Source organism: Arvicola amphibius, chromosome 10 (genome assembly GCF_903992535.2).
Source record: "Arvicola amphibius chromosome 10, mArvAmp1.2, whole genome shotgun sequence".
Taxonomy (NCBI): Eukaryota; Metazoa; Chordata; class Mammalia; order Rodentia; family Cricetidae; genus Arvicola; species Arvicola amphibius.
This window is the reverse complement of record NC_052056.1, coordinates 70,782,076-70,800,388: the sequence shown is the minus strand read 5'-3', so window position 1 is coordinate 70,800,388 and position 18,313 is coordinate 70,782,076. Positions and strand designations below refer to the sequence as shown.

Sequence of the window (18,313 nt, the reverse complement as noted above, 5' to 3'; positions counted from 1 at the left end):
CTGAAATTCTCTCCGAGTCGCAGTCGCTTCCGGGCGGCGCGAAACTCTGACGTCTCCTCTTCCCATTGGCCGGAGGCCGCGGCCACAGTTCCGTTGTCTGACTGGCTGCCCGAGCCGCCTCGGAGGTGAAGTGTACCGCGCTGATTGGCTGCGAAGTGGCGGCCGCGTGTGATGTCCCCGGCGGCGATTGGCCCACGCCTGGCTGCTCGCCGGCTCTGGGGGCTCCCGGAAAGTGGCAGCTGAAGAGGGGGCGCGCTAGCTGTCTCGGCGGCCGGGCGAGAGACCCCGGCGTGAGGCGGCCTGTCTGGGCCGGAAGGGCTGGTCAGCGCACGCAGCGGCACGGGAGGCCGAGAGTGCGGGACCAGGCGACACCATGGCCCCGCAGAACCTGAGCACCTTCTGCCTGTTGCTGCTGTACCTCATCGGTGCTGTGATGGCCGGGTGAGGACGGGGCTCCGCGCGGCACGGGGCCCGAGGGGCGGCCTTTGCTGAGAAGGACGCGGGTGGCAGCGAGGAGGGGGCAGTGAGCTGGGCCGAGGGACGGAGGGGTCGTATGGGCCAGGCTGGCCCTACGGAGCCAGATTTCCCAGAAGAGCGGGAGTTGGTTGCAGTTGGTTTGGGCATTGGAGGGAGTTAAAGTGGCTGTGAACAGAAGTAGGGACATGAAACTCTGAGGAAGGGACGGGGCTCCTGATGGAAATGAAGGTAGTGAGTGCCAAGCCGGGGTTGAGGTTATGGACATGGATTTGCTGAACTCGAAGGTGGGACCGTGGGTTACCAAGCTTGTAACCAGTGTCCGAGGGGCGGACACTAAAGTGGGTGGGCCATGATGCCAAGTCAGATGCAGGTAGGGAAGCCAAGGTCGGACTGAAGGAAGTTGGCTTGAGGGAGCCACAGCACCCTTTAGAGAACTTTAGAGAACCTTCGTGCTTCCCACCTTCTTGGGCTTAGCGAACCCTGTTATCTGGGCTCCCTGGCTCTCCACGGTTCCTTCTTGAGCTGGATGGTACTAGTGGGAAGTGTAATTCACTAGCGGGTAATAGAAACTGGGAGCCTAGCCTTAGGCCACTCTTAGGAATCATACAAGTTTGAAGGAACTTTATCGATGTTCAGAAACTGGGAAAAACATTGTGCCTCTCTTCAAGGAAAAAGAGCAGACTTTAAGGTTCTCCCAGCATCTAAAATGCACGACCCCAGAGTTCTGATGACTCAGGAGATGGTATGCCAGACTTGTGTTCTAGAGCGCCTGCACCCTTAGTCTCAGCTTTTGGCGGGTGGAAACAGGTAGATCAGAATTCAAGGTCATCTTCGGCTACGCTAAGGAGTGATTGCCAGGCTTGCCTCGCCTATATCACACCCTATCTCAGATAAATAAGAAACCACAAAAAATAACACACCAGAAACTAGCAGGTGTCAGATGCTGACAGTCTGTAGGTTGTTGCATTACCTCCAATAATAGCTTTTAAAGTTGTTTCCTTTATGCTCTTTGCCCTTTGCATATATGCCTACATTTTGTCATTCTATTCCTTGTGAAATATTTTAAATTTCGAAAAGTTAGCATTTCTTACATAGACTGTATTGTTTTCCTTAGTTTTATTAAACCATGAGTGCCCAAAGTATTTAGCTAAACATCAGCATAGAGTGTTGGAGTTGGGAGTTGAGGTGTGCTGGTCTCCAGCTCAGTGTGTAGCTGAGGGGAACCTTGAACTCCTTCGTGCTCCTTCAGCCTCCGCTTCCCACATACCAGGATTCCAGGCATGAGTGACCATTCCTGGCAAATACTAATATTTTTAAATTCTATAGCTTTAAACTCCAGTCACTCATAAAGTAGCCTCTGGGGAGTAGAATGTTGGCACTGAGCTATGTCAGCCTTTTTTTCTGAGCTGTCATTTAACCTCTTCCCTCTTTACTTATTCCCTGACAACTTCATACACACACAATATAATCATACCTACCCACTCCCCCTGGGCACACGCCAGCATGCCCCCTTCCCACCTTCACAGAACTCACTGAGCCCAGTTAGCTGGTGTGGCTGCTGGGACGGGGACTGATGGTATTGGGGTGGCTGCAGGGATGGGGACTGATGGTATTGGGGTGTTCTTTGTAAGGTCTTGTTCAGGCAGCCATAACTAGAGTGAGACCATGAGTGCCATTTCCAGAAGACAGAATTTGACAGCATCCTCCCCTGCTTTTACGTTCTTTCTGCCCCACCTCCCACGGTGTTCCCTGAACTTGGGGACTTGAGGAGAGGCAGAGAAGGTCGAAATAGATGTTCCATTGAAAACCAAGCACTTAGCAGTCATTTACCTCTTCTCCACACTTGGACCAATCTCATCGACGCGCTAACTACTGCCACCTGTAAAAAGATGCCTCTATGACCAAGGCTCAGAGCGTGTGAATCTGTCTATAGCTATAACCAAAATATTTACAAGATATAAGTATGTTACAGGTATAACCTAAAAAAAAAAATCACATGTCTATTTAACAAAATAGCACTAATAGGTCTCCTCTCGCCCAGGGCCTATGACTGCCCCAGCCATGGGCTTTCAAACAGCTTTACAATACCAGATAGAAATTCCCTTCTGTGGAGCAGGCCTCAAATCCAATCAGAAAGCAGTAGGTTAGCTCTCTAATCTTCGCATCACTATTGTACCAGATGTGGGTGCATCTTGCCTTTTTGGCCAATATTAGCAATTTTTGTCCTCACAGCCTACGTAACCTGACGCTGTGAAAGCTGGCCTGGAGGCAGGAAGTTCTCATGTCATCTCCAACTTGATTTCTCTGTATCCTGTAACCAAAGTGTGTGTGTGTCATCAGCAATAGAGGCTTCCATCGACTTATGATGGACAACCAAGGACAGTGGCGACAGCCTCTTGTTCGGGGGCGCTGAGATTTTCACTTCATAATCCGTGCCTTCTAAGGGAAAGGTCGTCCACTCGTGCAGGGTACCTGTGTTCAGAATCCTCTGTCTCTGTGTTTGTGTATCCAGCTGTCTGTCTCTCACTAAGATTTTATTTTTAAGTACATGTACATGTGTGTCTGTGTGCGAGTATGGACATGGAAGCAAGAAAAGGGTTTGTATTCCCCAGAGCTGAAGTTAAAGGTGGGTGTAAGTCACCCAGCATGGGTCCTGAAAGCTGAATTCAGCTCCCCTGTAAGAACTTTAAGATCATGGCTAGGGGGCACTTTATATTTTTTGAATTAGCTAACAAAGTAGTGGCTTTCCATAGTTTTTAAAACATCCTTATTTTTTGTTTAATCCACCCTTCTACATAAGCATATCCTTAAAAATATTACTTAAGTAAGCCTCACTCTCTATATAGTTAGCCTTTTCATTATTAAATAGCTGCTTCCTTTCTCATGAGATGTCAAGAGTTTACAGATTAGGTAGGGATTTCCTGTGGGTGATAAATTTTAAAAATGATATAGTTGAGCTGGGCCGGGTGGGCACGCCTTTATTCCAGCACTTGGGAGGCAGAGGCAGGCAGATCTCTGAGTCTGAGGCCAGCCTGGTCTACAGAGTGAGTTCCAGGACAGCCACGGCTTCAGAGAAACCCTGTCTTGAGAAACAAAACAAAATGATATAGTTGAGCTGGACAAGGCTCATATACCTATAAACTCAGCATTTATGAGGTAGAGGCAGGAGGGTCAGGAGTTCAAGACTGACCTCAGATACATAGTAAGTTCAAAGTCTTAAAACTCTGTCTATCAAAACCAACCCAAACCCTGACAGAATGATTAAAATACCAAATGACTTTTCAAACAGTGTGACTCGAGTATAAACTAATCACAGCTTCCCGAATACCTGGACTGTAGGTGTGTGCCATCATGAATTCAGGGCTTCAGAAATTAGAGGCGACCACTCTGCTGACTGAGCTACACCATACAATACATTTTTTAATATTCATTTTCCCTATACATTTGAAAATTACCATCCATACTATCTTAATATCTATTCTGTAACTTTTCTAGCTCCATTATTAAAATAATGTTTTCATAATAAATTCTGATAGCTAAAATTCTGTCTAAAAAAGTAGATGGTGTGAGCATTTGTATGTGTTCAGCTCATTCGAGGATAATCTGGATATGGCCCTTCCCTGGAATGTCTTTTATAGTCTTATTCTAGCTTTCCATTAACACTTCCTGCAGAGAACCCTTTTATGGCTGATCCCAGAGTAGTCCCTGGCTGTGTGCTCTACTTTATGTCCCAGTTCATGCTATGTGCATACTCTTAACTACCAGGATATAGAGGCTCCTGCGTGTGAACTTTAGAGGCCGTGTATCACTCAGACCTGATCTTAGCAAGTTAGTGCAGTTACTCACAATGAATATATAAAGTGCATTTTTTCCCAGCAAAATGCGCTGTAATTCTCACATAAAGAGTAGTGCTATTCTTCCTTCAAAATTACTATTTAAACTTTGCTTACCCTTTATTTTAACTCCTTCAGTGAGTCCATCTTTAATGTTCACAAAGTGCCACTGTCGGGACATTTATGTGATACAATCTTTGTGAGTAAAAAGACTCTTTTGGAAACAGTCAGAAGTCACTGGGGTGGGTCTGGAGAGATGGCTCAGCAGTTAAGGGCACTTGCTGCTCTTGCAGAGGACCCTAGCACCCACGTGATGGTTCACAACCACCTGTGACTCCAGATCCAGGGGATCCAGCTTTTCTCAACTCCCGGGGTACCTGCACTCACACCCACACACAAACACGCATGTGCTCATAATTAAATCCTTAAAAAAATCATTTGAAGCCAATGTAGGGAGTAAAGAGAGAATTAATTTGATTTTTTTGGGTTTTAGCTGTAATTACTTGTGTGGAGCCATAAAGCGCAAAAAAAGAAAAAAGTACTTCCCATTTTTAAAAATATAATACATCCTGGGGCTAGAAAGATAATTCAGTGATTGAGAGCACTTGCTGTTCTTACAGAGGACTGGGGTACAGTTCCCAGCACCCACATCAGGCAGCTCACAACTGCAAAGGTTCTGCGTTCTACAAGCACATATAGACAGACAGGCACACATACATATTTATATGTTTTTAATTTATTATAGAGCTAGAGAGATGACTCAGACAAACAAATTTTAAAACAAACAAAAAACATGATTCATCCCTCCCTCCTCGAGGGAAGAGCTATTGACAGTTAATGGTTGCTGGGTGAGGGGGAGTCATTTTTCCTTAGGGATGCAGCTGCTGGTAGTTGCCCAGGCTCCAGTAAATACCTCCCTGCCCACACTTATATATAAGTCTCCCTGACCAAACTCAATGGGCAAAAAAACAAACAAAAAATAAAACATATGAGAATAGGAAAGAGGGCTTATTGGGAAGAAGGAAGTTTCAGTGTGAGAGAGGGTAAGGAAGCCGTGTGAGAATGACCAGAGGACATTATATGCACACATGAAATTGTCAGAATAAAGAAGTAAATTTAAAATGTCATGCGGAACTCTCTAAGGAAGTCTCATCTACCCATCCTCTCAGGCGAGATTTCTACAAGATCTTGGGGGTGCCTCGAAGTGCCTCCATAAAGGACATCAAAAAGGCCTACAGGAAACTGGCCCTGCAGCTTCATCCTGACCGGAATCCTGATGATCCCCAAGCCCAGGAGAAATTCCAGGATCTGGGTGCTGCTTATGAGGTGAGTCGTGAAAATGAAAGAGGAACAAAACCTGTGGGTAGGGGAACACCAGAATGCAGAGAGCCCTCCCTCATTCTTTTCTGTTTGAAAACAGACAGTGCAGTCATTATCTATAGATCCCGTTTCCCGCCTTTTTAAGGGCTTGTTTTATTTATGTGTATATGTGCCAGGTGTGTGTGAGTACCCACAAAGGCTAGAAGAGGTATCAGATCTCCTGATGATGGTAAGCTGCCTAACATGGGTGCCAGGAACCAAACCAAACTCAGGTCCTCTGCAAGAGCAGCAAGGGTTCTTAATGGCTGAACCATCTTGCCAGCCCCTCTGACAGAAATTCCTAACCTGGGCCCATGTGTAAGTCTGAGAGGACTGGTGGCCCTTATACATAACACATAACATTTTGTTTCTTGTGAGATTATAGACTTCACATTTTGTACTGTCTCTTAGGAATAGTGTTATTATTTGCTAGGAACCCAGTACTCAAAAATACTTCCATGAAAAGCCAGATTTACACTTCTTTATTGTTGTTGTTCAGTGCTTTACAGTGCTCGTGTGTGTGTGTGTGTGTGTGTGTGTGTGTGTGTGTGTGTGTGTGTGTTGGCTAGTCAGCTACTCCCCTTCGCCCCACCTCTAAAGTAGACTGAGGCTAGTGGAAAGCACCTGTGACTCTAGCTACCTGGAAACTGAGCTCTGGGATTAAACCCAGACTGAGCAACATAGTGAGGAGTTTACACACGTCCAAAGGAAGATTGAAAGCTCTTTAATTTTCAAAAGTAATGTATGTGTGCATATGCCTCAGGTTTCTAAAATAAAAGAACTTTTCTATATTTTTAACAGTTATTATTTATACATATGTGTGTGTATGCGTATAGGAAGTACAGAGGCCGGAGGTGTCAGATGCCCTGGAGTTGTGGTTACAGGTGGTTGTTAGCCACCCAGCATGGGTGCTAGGAATCAAACTTTGGTCCTCTGCAGGAGCAGCGTGTGCTCTTAACCACTAAGCCATCTATTCAGCACTCCCCTCTTTTTTTCTTTTTGAAATTAATAAGCTTTTTAAGAGAAAATTATGTGGGTGAATGTACCTGCTTGTCTGTAAGTATACTTTGGGTATGCCTGTTGTCCATGGAAATCAGAAGAGGGCATTGAATCCCCTGGAACTGGAGTTATGAGTGGGTGTGAGCCACCGTGTGGTTGCTGGGAACTAAGTCAGGTCCTCTATATGAGCAACAGGTGCTATTAACTGCTGAGCTGTCTTTCGAGCCCTCTTTAAAATTGACATACAAAGTAATGGATATTATACATATATATTTTTATACTTAGTTTTTATCAATCCCCTATATACATTTTTTTCTTCTTGCATGTTGAAAGCAAATTCTTACATGCTTAGAAACAAGATGCTACAAATGTGGAAAAGAGTTGGTGCCATCTTACATTCTTTCGATCACGCAGACATTAAGCAAAGTTCTTTTAGGCAGTGAAATTTACTCCAAAAACATAGAGTAATGTTCATTAATATTTTCTCAACAATGTTTCTCAACAAATATTTTTTTGAACTGAAGATGTCACAAAGTTACATGCCTGCGCGCACACACACACACTCACACTAAGGCAGACAGCATTCTTTTACAAATGGATTTGTATGCACACCAAAGCATGAGAAAAGAAGTATGAAAATGTAGCTATGGATTTTACTTCAGGGCCCATGAGCCTGTTTCTTGGCATGCCCGTCTTCTAATGTGTAGTGTGTGTTGCAGGGGTGGGGAGTGTTTTTAAGACTACTAATTTAGTGCACCCAGCAGTCAAGATAATCTGCCATACTTATGTTCTAGTTTACAGTTTAGTGAGAGAATTATTAGCCTTGGGATTGAATTGCCTAGAAAATTAACCTGCGTAGTCCATTTCCTCTCTTTCTTGGTGCCTTCTCGACCTTCACAGTCACATTTCTTAAATACCATTCTTAAAGTACTAAACCAGTTTCAATAACTTGAAGCTAAAAGCATGAACTGGGCAATGTGGAATAGATAGGGCATCAAAGAGTTCAGTCTGTTAAAACAGCCTGCCAGACGTAGTGCTGTATGTCTAGGATTCTACTTAGGCTAAGGCAGGTTGAGCATGAGTTTGAGGCCAGCTGGGGCTACATTTGGAAGTCTAGGCCAGCCCGAGCCATGTAGGAAGACCTTATCTCAGAACTCCAACACAAACACAAGGTAACAACTTTAAATATGCCTTAATACCATGTGATGAAAATCACACTCTCTGGAAGGATTGAGAAACTCAGGGTCAGAATGGAAACCAGCTGTAGACGTGAGTGTATCTTAACTGACTGATGGAGTGTGACACTTTCCCACTCTGTTTATCCCCAGGTTCTGTCAGATAGTGAGAAACGGAAACAGTACGATACTTATGGGGAAGAAGGCTTGAAAGATGGTCATCAGAGCTCCCATGGGGACATCTTCTCACAGTAAGTTGTCTGCCCATTTGCAAAGTATTACATCCTGAGACATTCATTTCGGCACTAAATGAATTATTCTCAGAAGCAGGGCGCAGAGTTGCCTCTGTTTCGTCCTGTGGACAACAAAGGGGTAGCTGTGATAGTCCCCATCAGAGAAGGAAGTCATAGGGTCTCTTGACCTCCTATCGCACTGGGCTTTCTGGGGACTGAGGATGCTGGAGTGCTAACACACACTTCTCACTCTGAACCCTCCTTGTTGACACTTGACTCCATACATCATGACGTTTTATACCAGGAGATCTAAGCCAGAGTTCGCTCTGTGATTATAAACAGAAAGATGCTTGCATCTGCACTTGTGTAGTGTAAACCTTCATTTCTTCAGGTTCCCAAAGGCTTCTGTGGACCTGCGCCTCAAGTAAGATTAGTTCCATATGGTTATCTGTTGAGCCAGTCAGGGAAGTGCTCTTCCTCCACCACTGAAGCGATGCTGGTGACGTCAGAAGGAGAAACTCCCCTCCTCTACGTGGCCCTTTCTCTTTAGCTGAGGGTTTGGAGTGCAGGCATCTGACAACTCCAGCTGGGAGTCCTTTCATTGCCTCCAAACACTGATTCCAATCTTGTATAGGCTAGGACTTCCTTTCACCATGGATTACAATGTCCTGAGGCTTTGCTTCCAACTTGAAACAAGTGCTCAAGGCTTTTTATGGAGTGGTAGCTTCTTTGTCCAGGTCAGTCTCTCAAGAGCACATGCAGTGAACACACGCAATATGTTCAGATGTCACATTAAAGAATTCCTTAAATTAGGCCTGGTGATGGTGCACACCTTTGATCCCAGGTAGAAGCAGGTGGATTTCTGAGTTTGAGGCCATCCTGATCTACAAAGCAAGTTTCAGGATGTCCAGGACTACACAGAGAAACCTCCCCTTCCCAAAAAAAAAAAAAAAAAAAAAAAAAAAAAACTTTAATTAACTAGAAAGTTTAAATTGCATAGGATTATCTATATTAGACCCTTTTTTCATTAAGTCTGTCATGTCTGGATTTCCTCATATTGAAATGGATTATTTCATTGATTGAGCCAACATTGAATCCATTGACATGCTGTGTGTTCCTATATTGCTGTTGTGTATGAATCATATTGTGTTTTTATAGTGGGAGGCAATCTGATACTATACAAATTAAAATTCTTATGATATTTGACTCCAGTATATTAAAAATGTCTGTTTATATAGCGTGCTGGTAGGAAGCAGTATTTTATCAGTGTGAAGAAAATAAGTAATTGTGAGACATAGGATTTGAGTTCTCCTGATGAATTTGCCATCTATCTACAGCTTCTTTGGAGATTTTGGCTTCATGTTTGGAGGAACCCCTCGTCAGCAGGACAGAAACATCCCAAGAGGAAGTGACATCATCGTCGATCTCGAAGTTACTTTAGAAGAAGTATACGCAGGAAACTTTGTGGAAGTAAGTTCACAATACGCCTGCTCACACTGACGCACAGAACTTGCACTTTTGACCAAAAATCAGAGATTTTAATGTTCGTTTTGTCTTTTAGAGGACAAGAGGAAGTGACTGACACACAATTGAATTAATCATAATCCTAATTCCTAACACTCACAGTCTGAACTCATTACCTGCCCAAGAACTCAGTGAAACAGTTCTGTGCCCTTCCTGCTGTGCTGCTCCGTATCTCGTCCCCACTTCACTGCAGAGATAACTTTACCATTGCTGTTCTGGTTTGTTACACGTACATGAACCTAAGCAGTGTAGTTTTGTTGTCTTTGAGTCTGTAAAGATGGCGTATCATCATTTTTGAGACAGACTTTTTCCTATAAGTCATGCTTGCAGCTGTCAGTCTGTTGAATAAAATCTCATGGTGACCATCAATAGGGTTGTTTGGTTTTGTTTGGTCTTTAGCTCCCAAAGAGCCCTATATGTGTAGTGATGTGGTGTGCAGGTCCTCCCAGCATTCTGTTCTGTTTACTCCACCTACCTAATTTTCTGTCCTATCAAAGGGCCAAGGCAGTTTCTTTATTAACCAATGAAAGTAACACACAGACAGATGACCCTCCTCCATCATATACGTGAACATTCCTGTATGACACATAAGCAAGGATGTCTCTGACATGGATAAGTGTAAGAGTAGAATAGCTGGATTGTGTTAGCACACGTTCATGCTTCACAAGAAAATGCCATAGGATGTTTGAAGTTGTCAACACTTAGCATGCCATGGCAATTTATGAGGCTCAGTAGATTTGCTCCCTGCCCCCCAGTTCTGGAGCTGTGGGAACTGAACCTAAGGCTTCACACATGTTGGCAGGCACTCTACCTGTATGGGATGTTACCTCACTGTGGTCTTGGTTTGTGCTTCCTAATCACCAGCTAGGATAAGTCTCTTTTATTGGCCCTGTTTGTTTCCTCTTATGAAATCCTCCTTTGCCGTGTGCCGTTTGTCTTTCTCTTGTTGACTTAAGACCACTTCATTCTTGCTACTTGTTTTCGTTAGCCGTAATACAGATATATCTACCCATTTACAATATAACTTGTCTTTACACGATATTTAAGATTTATTTTAATTAATACAAGAATTCATTTTAATGTGAAAAATTCTGATCTTTGTTAATTTTTGAGTCTTTTCTTTTAGAAATCTGCTATAAAGTGAGAAAATTGTCCTATGTTCTCTAGTAAAGTTTGCATTCTTTAACCTGAGGTTATTGTTCCTTAAAGTTTGGAGTGGACTTTGCAGCTAGACTGCATCCTTTCAAATCCTGCCATTTACTTAAGCATGTGGCTGCGGTTCCTCATGGTTGATGAGAAGGATGAGAGCTGCCTGTAGAGAGAGCTGTGGTTAGATGAGTGTGCACGCCTCGAGGTGTCTGAGCTCTGCTGTGGGGGGCGAGTCTTCTCCAAACGTTTGTGTTGCTTTGCTGCATGAACGCAATGCCATGCAGTCACACAAATACAAGAATGCAGAGCTTTTGTAAAGTTTTTATTTTTAATTTTGTGTATGTGTGGGGCGATGTGCACACAGTATAGGTGTTCAAGGCATCAGATATAGATGCTGGAAATCAAATTCAATCCTCTAAAAAAGCAATATATAGCCGGGTGGTGGTGGCGCACACCTTTAATCCCAGCACTCGGGAGGCAGAGGCAGGCGGATCTCTGTGAGTTCGAGACCAGCCTGGTCTACAAGAGCTAGCTCCAGGACAGGCTCTAAAGCTGCAGAGAAACCCTGTCTCGAAAAACCAAAAAAAAAAAAAACACACACACACACACAAATAAAAAAGCAATATGTGCTTTTAGCCACTGAACCATCTCTCTAGTCCCAAAATATGTTCCTTTTTGTTTTTTTTTTTTGGGGGGGGGGAGGCAAAGTATTACACAGTCCAGGCTGGCCACAAGGCCACAAGCTCACTAGGTAATTGAGGAGCTATAGATATGTTATATATCATTATATCTACATAGATATAGATATATCTTTTCATTTCTTGTTTTTGTTTGTATATAGATATATATCATGTACTGAGAGGGACTGATGTTTGAAAATTGTCAGCTACACAGAGATAATTGTTGTCTCTTCGTATATGTTGGTCTCTGAGTGGTGACAGCACTGGGGATTAGTCTTGGACTAGGTTGCCTAAAACAGAAAGAGGTGTTTTGGAGAGATTAATTGTAGAGCTGGGTGGTAGTCACACAGCAGATTTTGAATGCTGTGATTGTTCTTTGGGGGGTTATGTTTTACAAAACTCAGATTTCTTAATAACGCAGTAATCCTATGAGCTGCTTTAATTCAGTAGCCCTAGGTGTGTCGTGGAAATGCTGGTACTTCACCTTGTTTTGGAGTCTCTTCTCATTCCCCTGTCTCTACTCCTACAACTTTGGGTTGAGCTTAGAGTCGTTTGAGTATGTGTTTGCTTTGTTCTTGTGTGGAGTTTGATTTGAAGTATCAGTCTCTGTGAGGGTGGCTTGCAGGAAAGGCAGGTGTGCAGAGCACTGCTCCACTGAGGCAACTAACGGCCGTTTTCTGCGTTCTTAGGTGGTTAGAAACAAGCCTGTAGCCAGGCAGGCTCCTGGCAAACGGAAATGCAACTGTCGGCAGGAGATGCGAACCACACAGCTGGGGCCGGGGCGCTTCCAGATGACCCAGGAGGTGGTTTGTGATGAGTGCCCCAATGTCAAGTAAGTGAAAGGCCCTCTGTGGGTCTCTTGAGACACATGAATGTTCTGATTGTCTGTACCTGGCTGTCCCGTCCCCCACCACGTTCCACAGGGAGAGAGCAGTGCAGTCTCTAAGCTATGAGGCAGTACCTTTCAGTTCTGAGTGACATGTGACAGAGTTTGTTTCTCTCCCGCTCTGAGAGCAAACCCTGATATTCGTGTGATGCAGAGTCTCTCTGCCCTGAGTGTTGGCATCTGGAAGCCCTAAACAGGCCCAGATAGCTTTGGCAAACAACATAGTGTGACTGTCCAGGAAAAGGCTCCCAATAGAGTGGTAAATCTGATTATATCTGGGGTCTTGTTGCTATTTCCTTCTCCCTTTTTAACTCCCTTTGTCTCAGACTAGTGAATGAAGAGCGAACACTGGAAGTAGAAATAGAACCTGGCGTGAGAGACGGCATGGAGTACCCCTTTATTGGAGAAGGTGAGGTACCAGTGTTTATTATCTTAACTCACTTCTGCCTTGTCCCATACCTTAATGGCTAACCAGTATGTGGGAGGAGTGGAGCCATTGGCTTCCCAAACAGACTTGATAGAGCCATTGCCTGAGGCAGTGGATTTAGAAGTTACTTGAAGTGCCACATAAATACAAGTTTGGCTTCTGTAACTTGTGGTCTTTGAACTGTTCCGACCAGGTGAGCCTCATGTGGATGGAGAACCTGGAGACTTACGGTTCCGAATCAAAGTTGTAAAGTAGGTATCAGCTGGGAGAGGTGTCTCTCAGCCCTGCTTCTCACTTGAGTGATTATTGAGTTGATGCGTCTACACTTTTTCTTCTGTTTTAGGCCTATTATACCATCAGTAATTATTTCTAACTCTGCAACAATAATGAAAATATGAGGTGAGGTCCTGACCTTGAGCCCCAGTTATTTTCTTAGGACTTAAAAAGTCAAAAGATGCTGGAAGGAAAGACTCAGTAAGAATTGAAAGGAGCTGGGCATTGGGAGAGTACTTGCCTAGCATGCTCAGAACCCTGGGTTTGGGCCCTGGCACTTTATAAACCAGGCTCAGTGTTACATATAATGCCAGTGTTCAGGTGATAGAAACAAGCAGATAGGAGGTCAAAGTCATCCAGCCTGGGGTACATGAGATACTGTCTTAAACAAACAACAACAACAAAGCAAGAAATAAAAAGAGCTGAAAATGAGAGGCAGTCTGCAATGGGAATCAAGGAGCACTGTAATAGTTTTCCATAAAGAAAGGCCTTCCAGTCATTTAATGTCCAGCTCTTATAGGCTTCTCTCTAGTGTGGAGTGGAGTGCTGCTTAAACACTCCCAGGATTTTTGCCCAGGATTTGGGCTTTCTTATTTATTATTCTCTCTTATTATAGTAGGAAACCAGGGATAGGTCTGGGTTTAAGGCTTGACTAAAATATTGTTCCCGCTGGGTTATACAGAAATGTTCCCCCTTCCCTAGTTACCCTCTCTGCATTCTGTGCCGGGTGATCTTTCTGTGACTTCTTGCATACCTTGTCCCTTCACAACTTCCCTGAGAAACTAGAACCTAACATCTTGGGCAAGGTGTGGGTGACGCACTTGAGAGAGAAGATGTCAGTCTGTCCAAGCTGGCTTTGAACTTAATGATCTCTGTCCCCGTACTCACCTTATCTGCTGGGCTGCACGGGAAATTCAGCCAAGCATTGTCTTTCTTTTCTGTAACCTAATGGTTGGCGGTTTCCTTACCTTTGTGTCCTTCTGCTGATTGTGCACGCCTTAGAAATTGAGCTTAGCGTGTGACCTACGTGACTCTGTAATCTCAGATAAGGCTGTACGCAAGGCATGCCTAAGGCTCACTGTTAGGAGGAATGGTGCTCATCTTTTCCCAAGATTCTTCTAGCACTTTAAACTAGAGTGGTTTCTGCCTTTTTCTATTTCAGGCACCGTATATTCGAGAGGAGAGGCGATGATTTGTACACAAATGTGACAGTCTCACTAGTTGAGGCTCTGGTGGGCTTTGAGATGGACATAACTCACTTGGATGGTCACAAGGTAAACAGCCAGGCTTCCAGTTTTGAGGTCATGTGGTGGGTTTAGGTCATCTGGAACCAGGCTCCTTTCTGGTCCTCTGCCGCTGTCTCTCCTCTCTGAACTTCCAGCAGCAGCAGCGTCTCTCTGTGCCTGCCAGCCTAGGGTTCTCCTTGCCCTCTGTCCTCCTTCTCTGTTGAGCTGTGGCATCAGCTTTGTCACCAGTGCACAGGAGAAGTTGTGGGCCGGACTTAGGGTGAGCCAATCCTACTCGGTTCACTTTTGCTTTCCAGGTACATATTTCCCGGGACAAGATTACCAGGCCAGGAGCCAAGCTATGGAAGAAAGGGGAAGGGCTTCCTAACTTTGACAACAATAACATCAAGGGCTCTTTGATAATCACTTTTGATGTAGATTTTCCAAAAGAACAGCTGACAGAGGAAGCAAAAGAAGGTATTGTGTGTGTGTGTGTGTGTGTGTCTGTCTGTCTGTCTGTGTGTTTGTACACACATTTGTACATATGAGTGTGGGTTGAATATATGAAAACAATAGCAAAACCCTTTGGAGGCATGAGACATGGTTGTAGGCCTTTCTGTGTGCAGGCAATAAGAAATCCTGCTGTCACTGCTCACTAAAGGCTGTGCACTTCAGTGAAAAAGCTAGACCAAACCAAAAGGGAGGGCAAGATGTAGGAGAATTGGGGTGGGTGGGGGCGAACTTCTCTGTGCTAATTGAAAACAGCAGCTGGTGTAAGCATTTAAAATAGTAAGAGAACAGGTAAAGGGGTGAAACTGGTGAAAGAGCAAGGGAGAAGGGACAGACGATCAGCTGGAGTGACTCCGCTCCCTTGTTTTGCCTGTTCCTCTTTCCTGGAGCTTCATGGGATTTGGGGGTGGGTCTTGAGAGAAAGAAACAAGTGATCACATGTGTGTATGTTTTGATGTCCACATGTGATCAGGCGTGTATGTTTGAGATGTGTACATGTGAAGTTGAAAACAGGGGTTGTCATCCAGCCGTTGGGCCTCTCCATAACACCTTCTGCAAACCCTAGGCAAGTCTCACATCTTTGTTAATGTGGTCAATAATTCTTTCTGCAGGTATCAAGCAGCTGCTCAAACAAGGATCAGTGCAGAAGGTATACAATGGACTGCAGGGCTATTAGGAGTGAAAGAAATTGGACTTTGGTTGAAATTAGGTGGATCGGCGATATTTATTATCTGCAGGGGTTTTTTGTGTGTGTTTCATTATTTTCAATATGCAAGTTTGGCTAAATCTTTTTTTCCCTGATGATCGTCATGAATAAGAGGTTCAAGAATCTGTCTATTGTGTTCAGACAAGAATGGCCAGCAGAAGGTTGACTGATACCTCTCCCTCTGGGGATATCATGTCTGGTGCTGCCGCCCGAGGTTCAAGGAGTAACGTCTCAGAGGACGCCAGAGCAGAGGAAACCAGATGAGGGGTTAGAGATAATTGTTAGCCATTTCAAGATGCCAACTGGAGAAGACTGTTTTTAAATACATCTTGTTGATATTTTTTCCTTGACTCTTGTTTCTTTTTCCTGTGAGTGGATGGGTATTCTTCCCATCAAGCAAGATGGACACACACAGCATGCAAAAGAATGATGAAGGTCCAGCCTCCAGATCCCACTAAACACATACAGTGTCTCATAGCAACGAGCTTGAAGAAACCTAATAGATCAGAGACTGAGCTACATGAATTAAAATTATACAAAGACCTCATTGTCTCTGAGAGAACACATTTTCTCGTTTTCTTTGATAATAATAAATCTGATGTGAATATTTTACCGTTTAGAAAGGACTTTCTGTGTATCTATCCCAGTTGGCCTCATAATCAGAAACCTGTTTAGGAATGAAGATGGTCAGCTCTAGAAAATAAATATTCGAGGGACTGCAGGTGGTTTCTCTCCCCGTAGCACCAGATTCAGATGCTATCGACTGGAGCATACTTGACTTTTGAGTCTGCGTTGTTTCTCCAGTCCTTAGGACTTCCTGCCCCGGCCAGTCCGTGTTTCAGTACAGAAGGGCAGTCGCTGCCGCAGTCTGTGGAGCCCTGGTGTAGTCCCGCCTCCCTGCCCTCAGCTGTGCCGCAGCCGGTGCTGTTTGAGACTCAGAAACCCAGCAAATCGCAAAGATAGACACGAACTCATTGGACCTTCTGTACATCATATACATGTACTCCGGTTCATATGCTTTTTCCACTTTTGTAAACACATGTTCAGGTCAGCCGAGTTTCACAGTTTATACACACATGTTCGGTAGGGTATTTTTACAGTTTCTGTCGAAGGCTTCCTATGGTAACCCAGGAGTACCCTGGTCATTATTTATAGTTGCTCGGTCCACCCAGAGCCGAGGCTGCTGGTTTCAGCTTGAAGATCCCACACAACTTGTGCTCTCTCTCACTGTGAAGAAATGTCACTGGGGCCTTTGTCACTTTTTATTCATTGCCTAGACTTGTGGTTTAGGGAGTTCCTTCCTTCGCTGGACTCTGAGCTTTAGCTCACTCTAAGTGCAGTGGGAAGGTTGTGTCAAAGATCCATAGACCTGATGTTAAACTGCAGAGGCATGTCATGGTGGGAACGGCGGAAAAGATCATAAAGCCAGGCTCCAAAGCTCATGACTTTTGTACAAATGAGTGTCCCCCAAAGGCATTGTGGTCTCTGAGAATGCAAAGTCCCACCACGTGCTGAAGATGCGCATCTACTCAAGATTCTGCAGGGGCTTCTAGGCCTGAGAGACTGTAGTATTGAAGGGACTCCAGCCGGTCCAAGCATGGCAGACATGGCTCTGACAAGCCTTGCCTTCTCCCCCATTTCCATTGCCTTGCTAAAACAGATTACATTTCTAAAGCCAGCCCTCGAGGTCTAGCCTTTTATTTGGCCACTTCCTCCTCCTGAGGCTGACTACCAAGGTCCAGCTATCAAAGTATTGAAGTCCAGCAATCAAAAACACCCCCTCCCCCGCTCACCTAATTAATATGTCCAATTAAAATTAAACACCTTGTTCTAACATGGGTTTCCCCTTTCCCTTTATAAACCATCCATTTTCCTGTGGGCCACGTCTGTCTCCTGTCTCCAGAGCAGTCTTTGTCCTTCCCCCTATAGGGTAAATATTCATCCTCTCCCCTAGTTCCTTCCCCTTCTTCCCTGTCCTCTATCTCCTATCTGTCTCTTATTCTCTGCCCTCTAACCCCCTGGGGCAAATAAATCTTTGTTGAGAACTTGGTCTTGGTGTGTCCTGGGCCAATACCCATCCTTTCAGGAGTCGGCACGGAAACTTCCTTTGCCAGAAATGTCCACGTGCTGCTGGGAAGATTTCTCCTGTGGAGACCAACACATGACTACTCACGCCATAGAACAGTCCAGCCTGGTGAACCCCGAGTTCTTACTGGGGCTGTTAAGGGATGCAGCTGAGGAGGTACAGTAGCGGGGGTGAGTCAAAAAGATAGCTGCGTCACCAGAGCCCACCCCCGCACCAGCGGCAGTTCCGGCAAAGCCCACCCCCGCACCAGCGGCAGTTCCGGAGAGCTGGACTGTGCTACCTGCAGACAGCTGGCCCTAAGAAGAGCCCTGAGGCTGTCTGTGCTCTCACCCCCGACCTAGCTGCTGTGAACTGCTCAGGTCCAGCGTGGGAGCTTGCAAGCTTCCGCTTCTCCAGACACCGCCATCTGTTTATCCCCAGAGCCCTGGGTTCTGGGTGTTTAAATGGGAGGAGCTGCAGTGCTGCAGGCTGCAGACTATGAACAGCAAGAACTTGTTCTGTTTGTTAACGCGAACCAAAAGGCTTGTTAAGGGCCTGCTATGGGCTAGGCTGTGTTCCAGGTACTTTATATAGATAGATTCGCTTTAGATTGGAACCTAGGCTCGTGAAAGCATACTTAGTACAGTGTCTATGTGAGTACAGGGATATTGTTAGAAAACAGGTGGTAGAGGCCGGAGACTCAGCTCAGTGGATATGGGCACCACCTAGCCCACAATCTGAATTCAATCCCTGGGACTCATGTGGCGGAAGGAGAGAACAGACTTCTGCAG

General features: G+C 44.9%; 1 protein-coding gene across 1 annotated transcript; it reads left to right on the top strand.

Moving 5' to 3' along the window:
* The first annotated feature begins 165 nt into the window (after nucleotides 1-165).
* Dnajb11 (DnaJ heat shock protein family (Hsp40) member B11) lies at nucleotides 166-15,807 on the top strand. The gene is made up of 10 exons (XM_038345461.2): nucleotides 166-441; nucleotides 5,480-5,636; nucleotides 7,997-8,094; nucleotides 9,414-9,546; nucleotides 12,119-12,261; nucleotides 12,642-12,724; nucleotides 12,936-12,993; nucleotides 14,178-14,289; nucleotides 14,559-14,718; nucleotides 15,363-15,807. The coding sequence occupies exons 1-10, from the start codon at nucleotides 374-376 to the stop codon at nucleotides 15,425-15,427; spliced, it is 1,077 nt and encodes a 358-aa protein (XP_038201389.1). The 5' UTR covers nucleotides 166-373; the 3' UTR covers nucleotides 15,428-15,807.
* Nucleotides 15,808-18,313: the final 2,506 nt, after the last annotated feature.

Excerpts from the sequence above, each read along its gene's own strand:
- Dnajb11 (XM_038345461.2), top strand. The coding sequence starts at position 374 with ATGGCCCCGCAGAACCTGAGCACCTTCTGCCTGTTGCTGCTGTACCTC. Across the intron at positions 8,095-9,413 it reads CATGGGGACATCTTCTCACA|CTTCTTTGGAGATTTTGGCT; the intron begins GTAAGTTGTCTG and ends ATCTATCTACAG. Across the intron at positions 14,719-15,362 it reads GACAGAGGAAGCAAAAGAAG|GTATCAAGCAGCTGCTCAAA; the intron begins GTATTGTGTGTG and ends TTCTTTCTGCAG.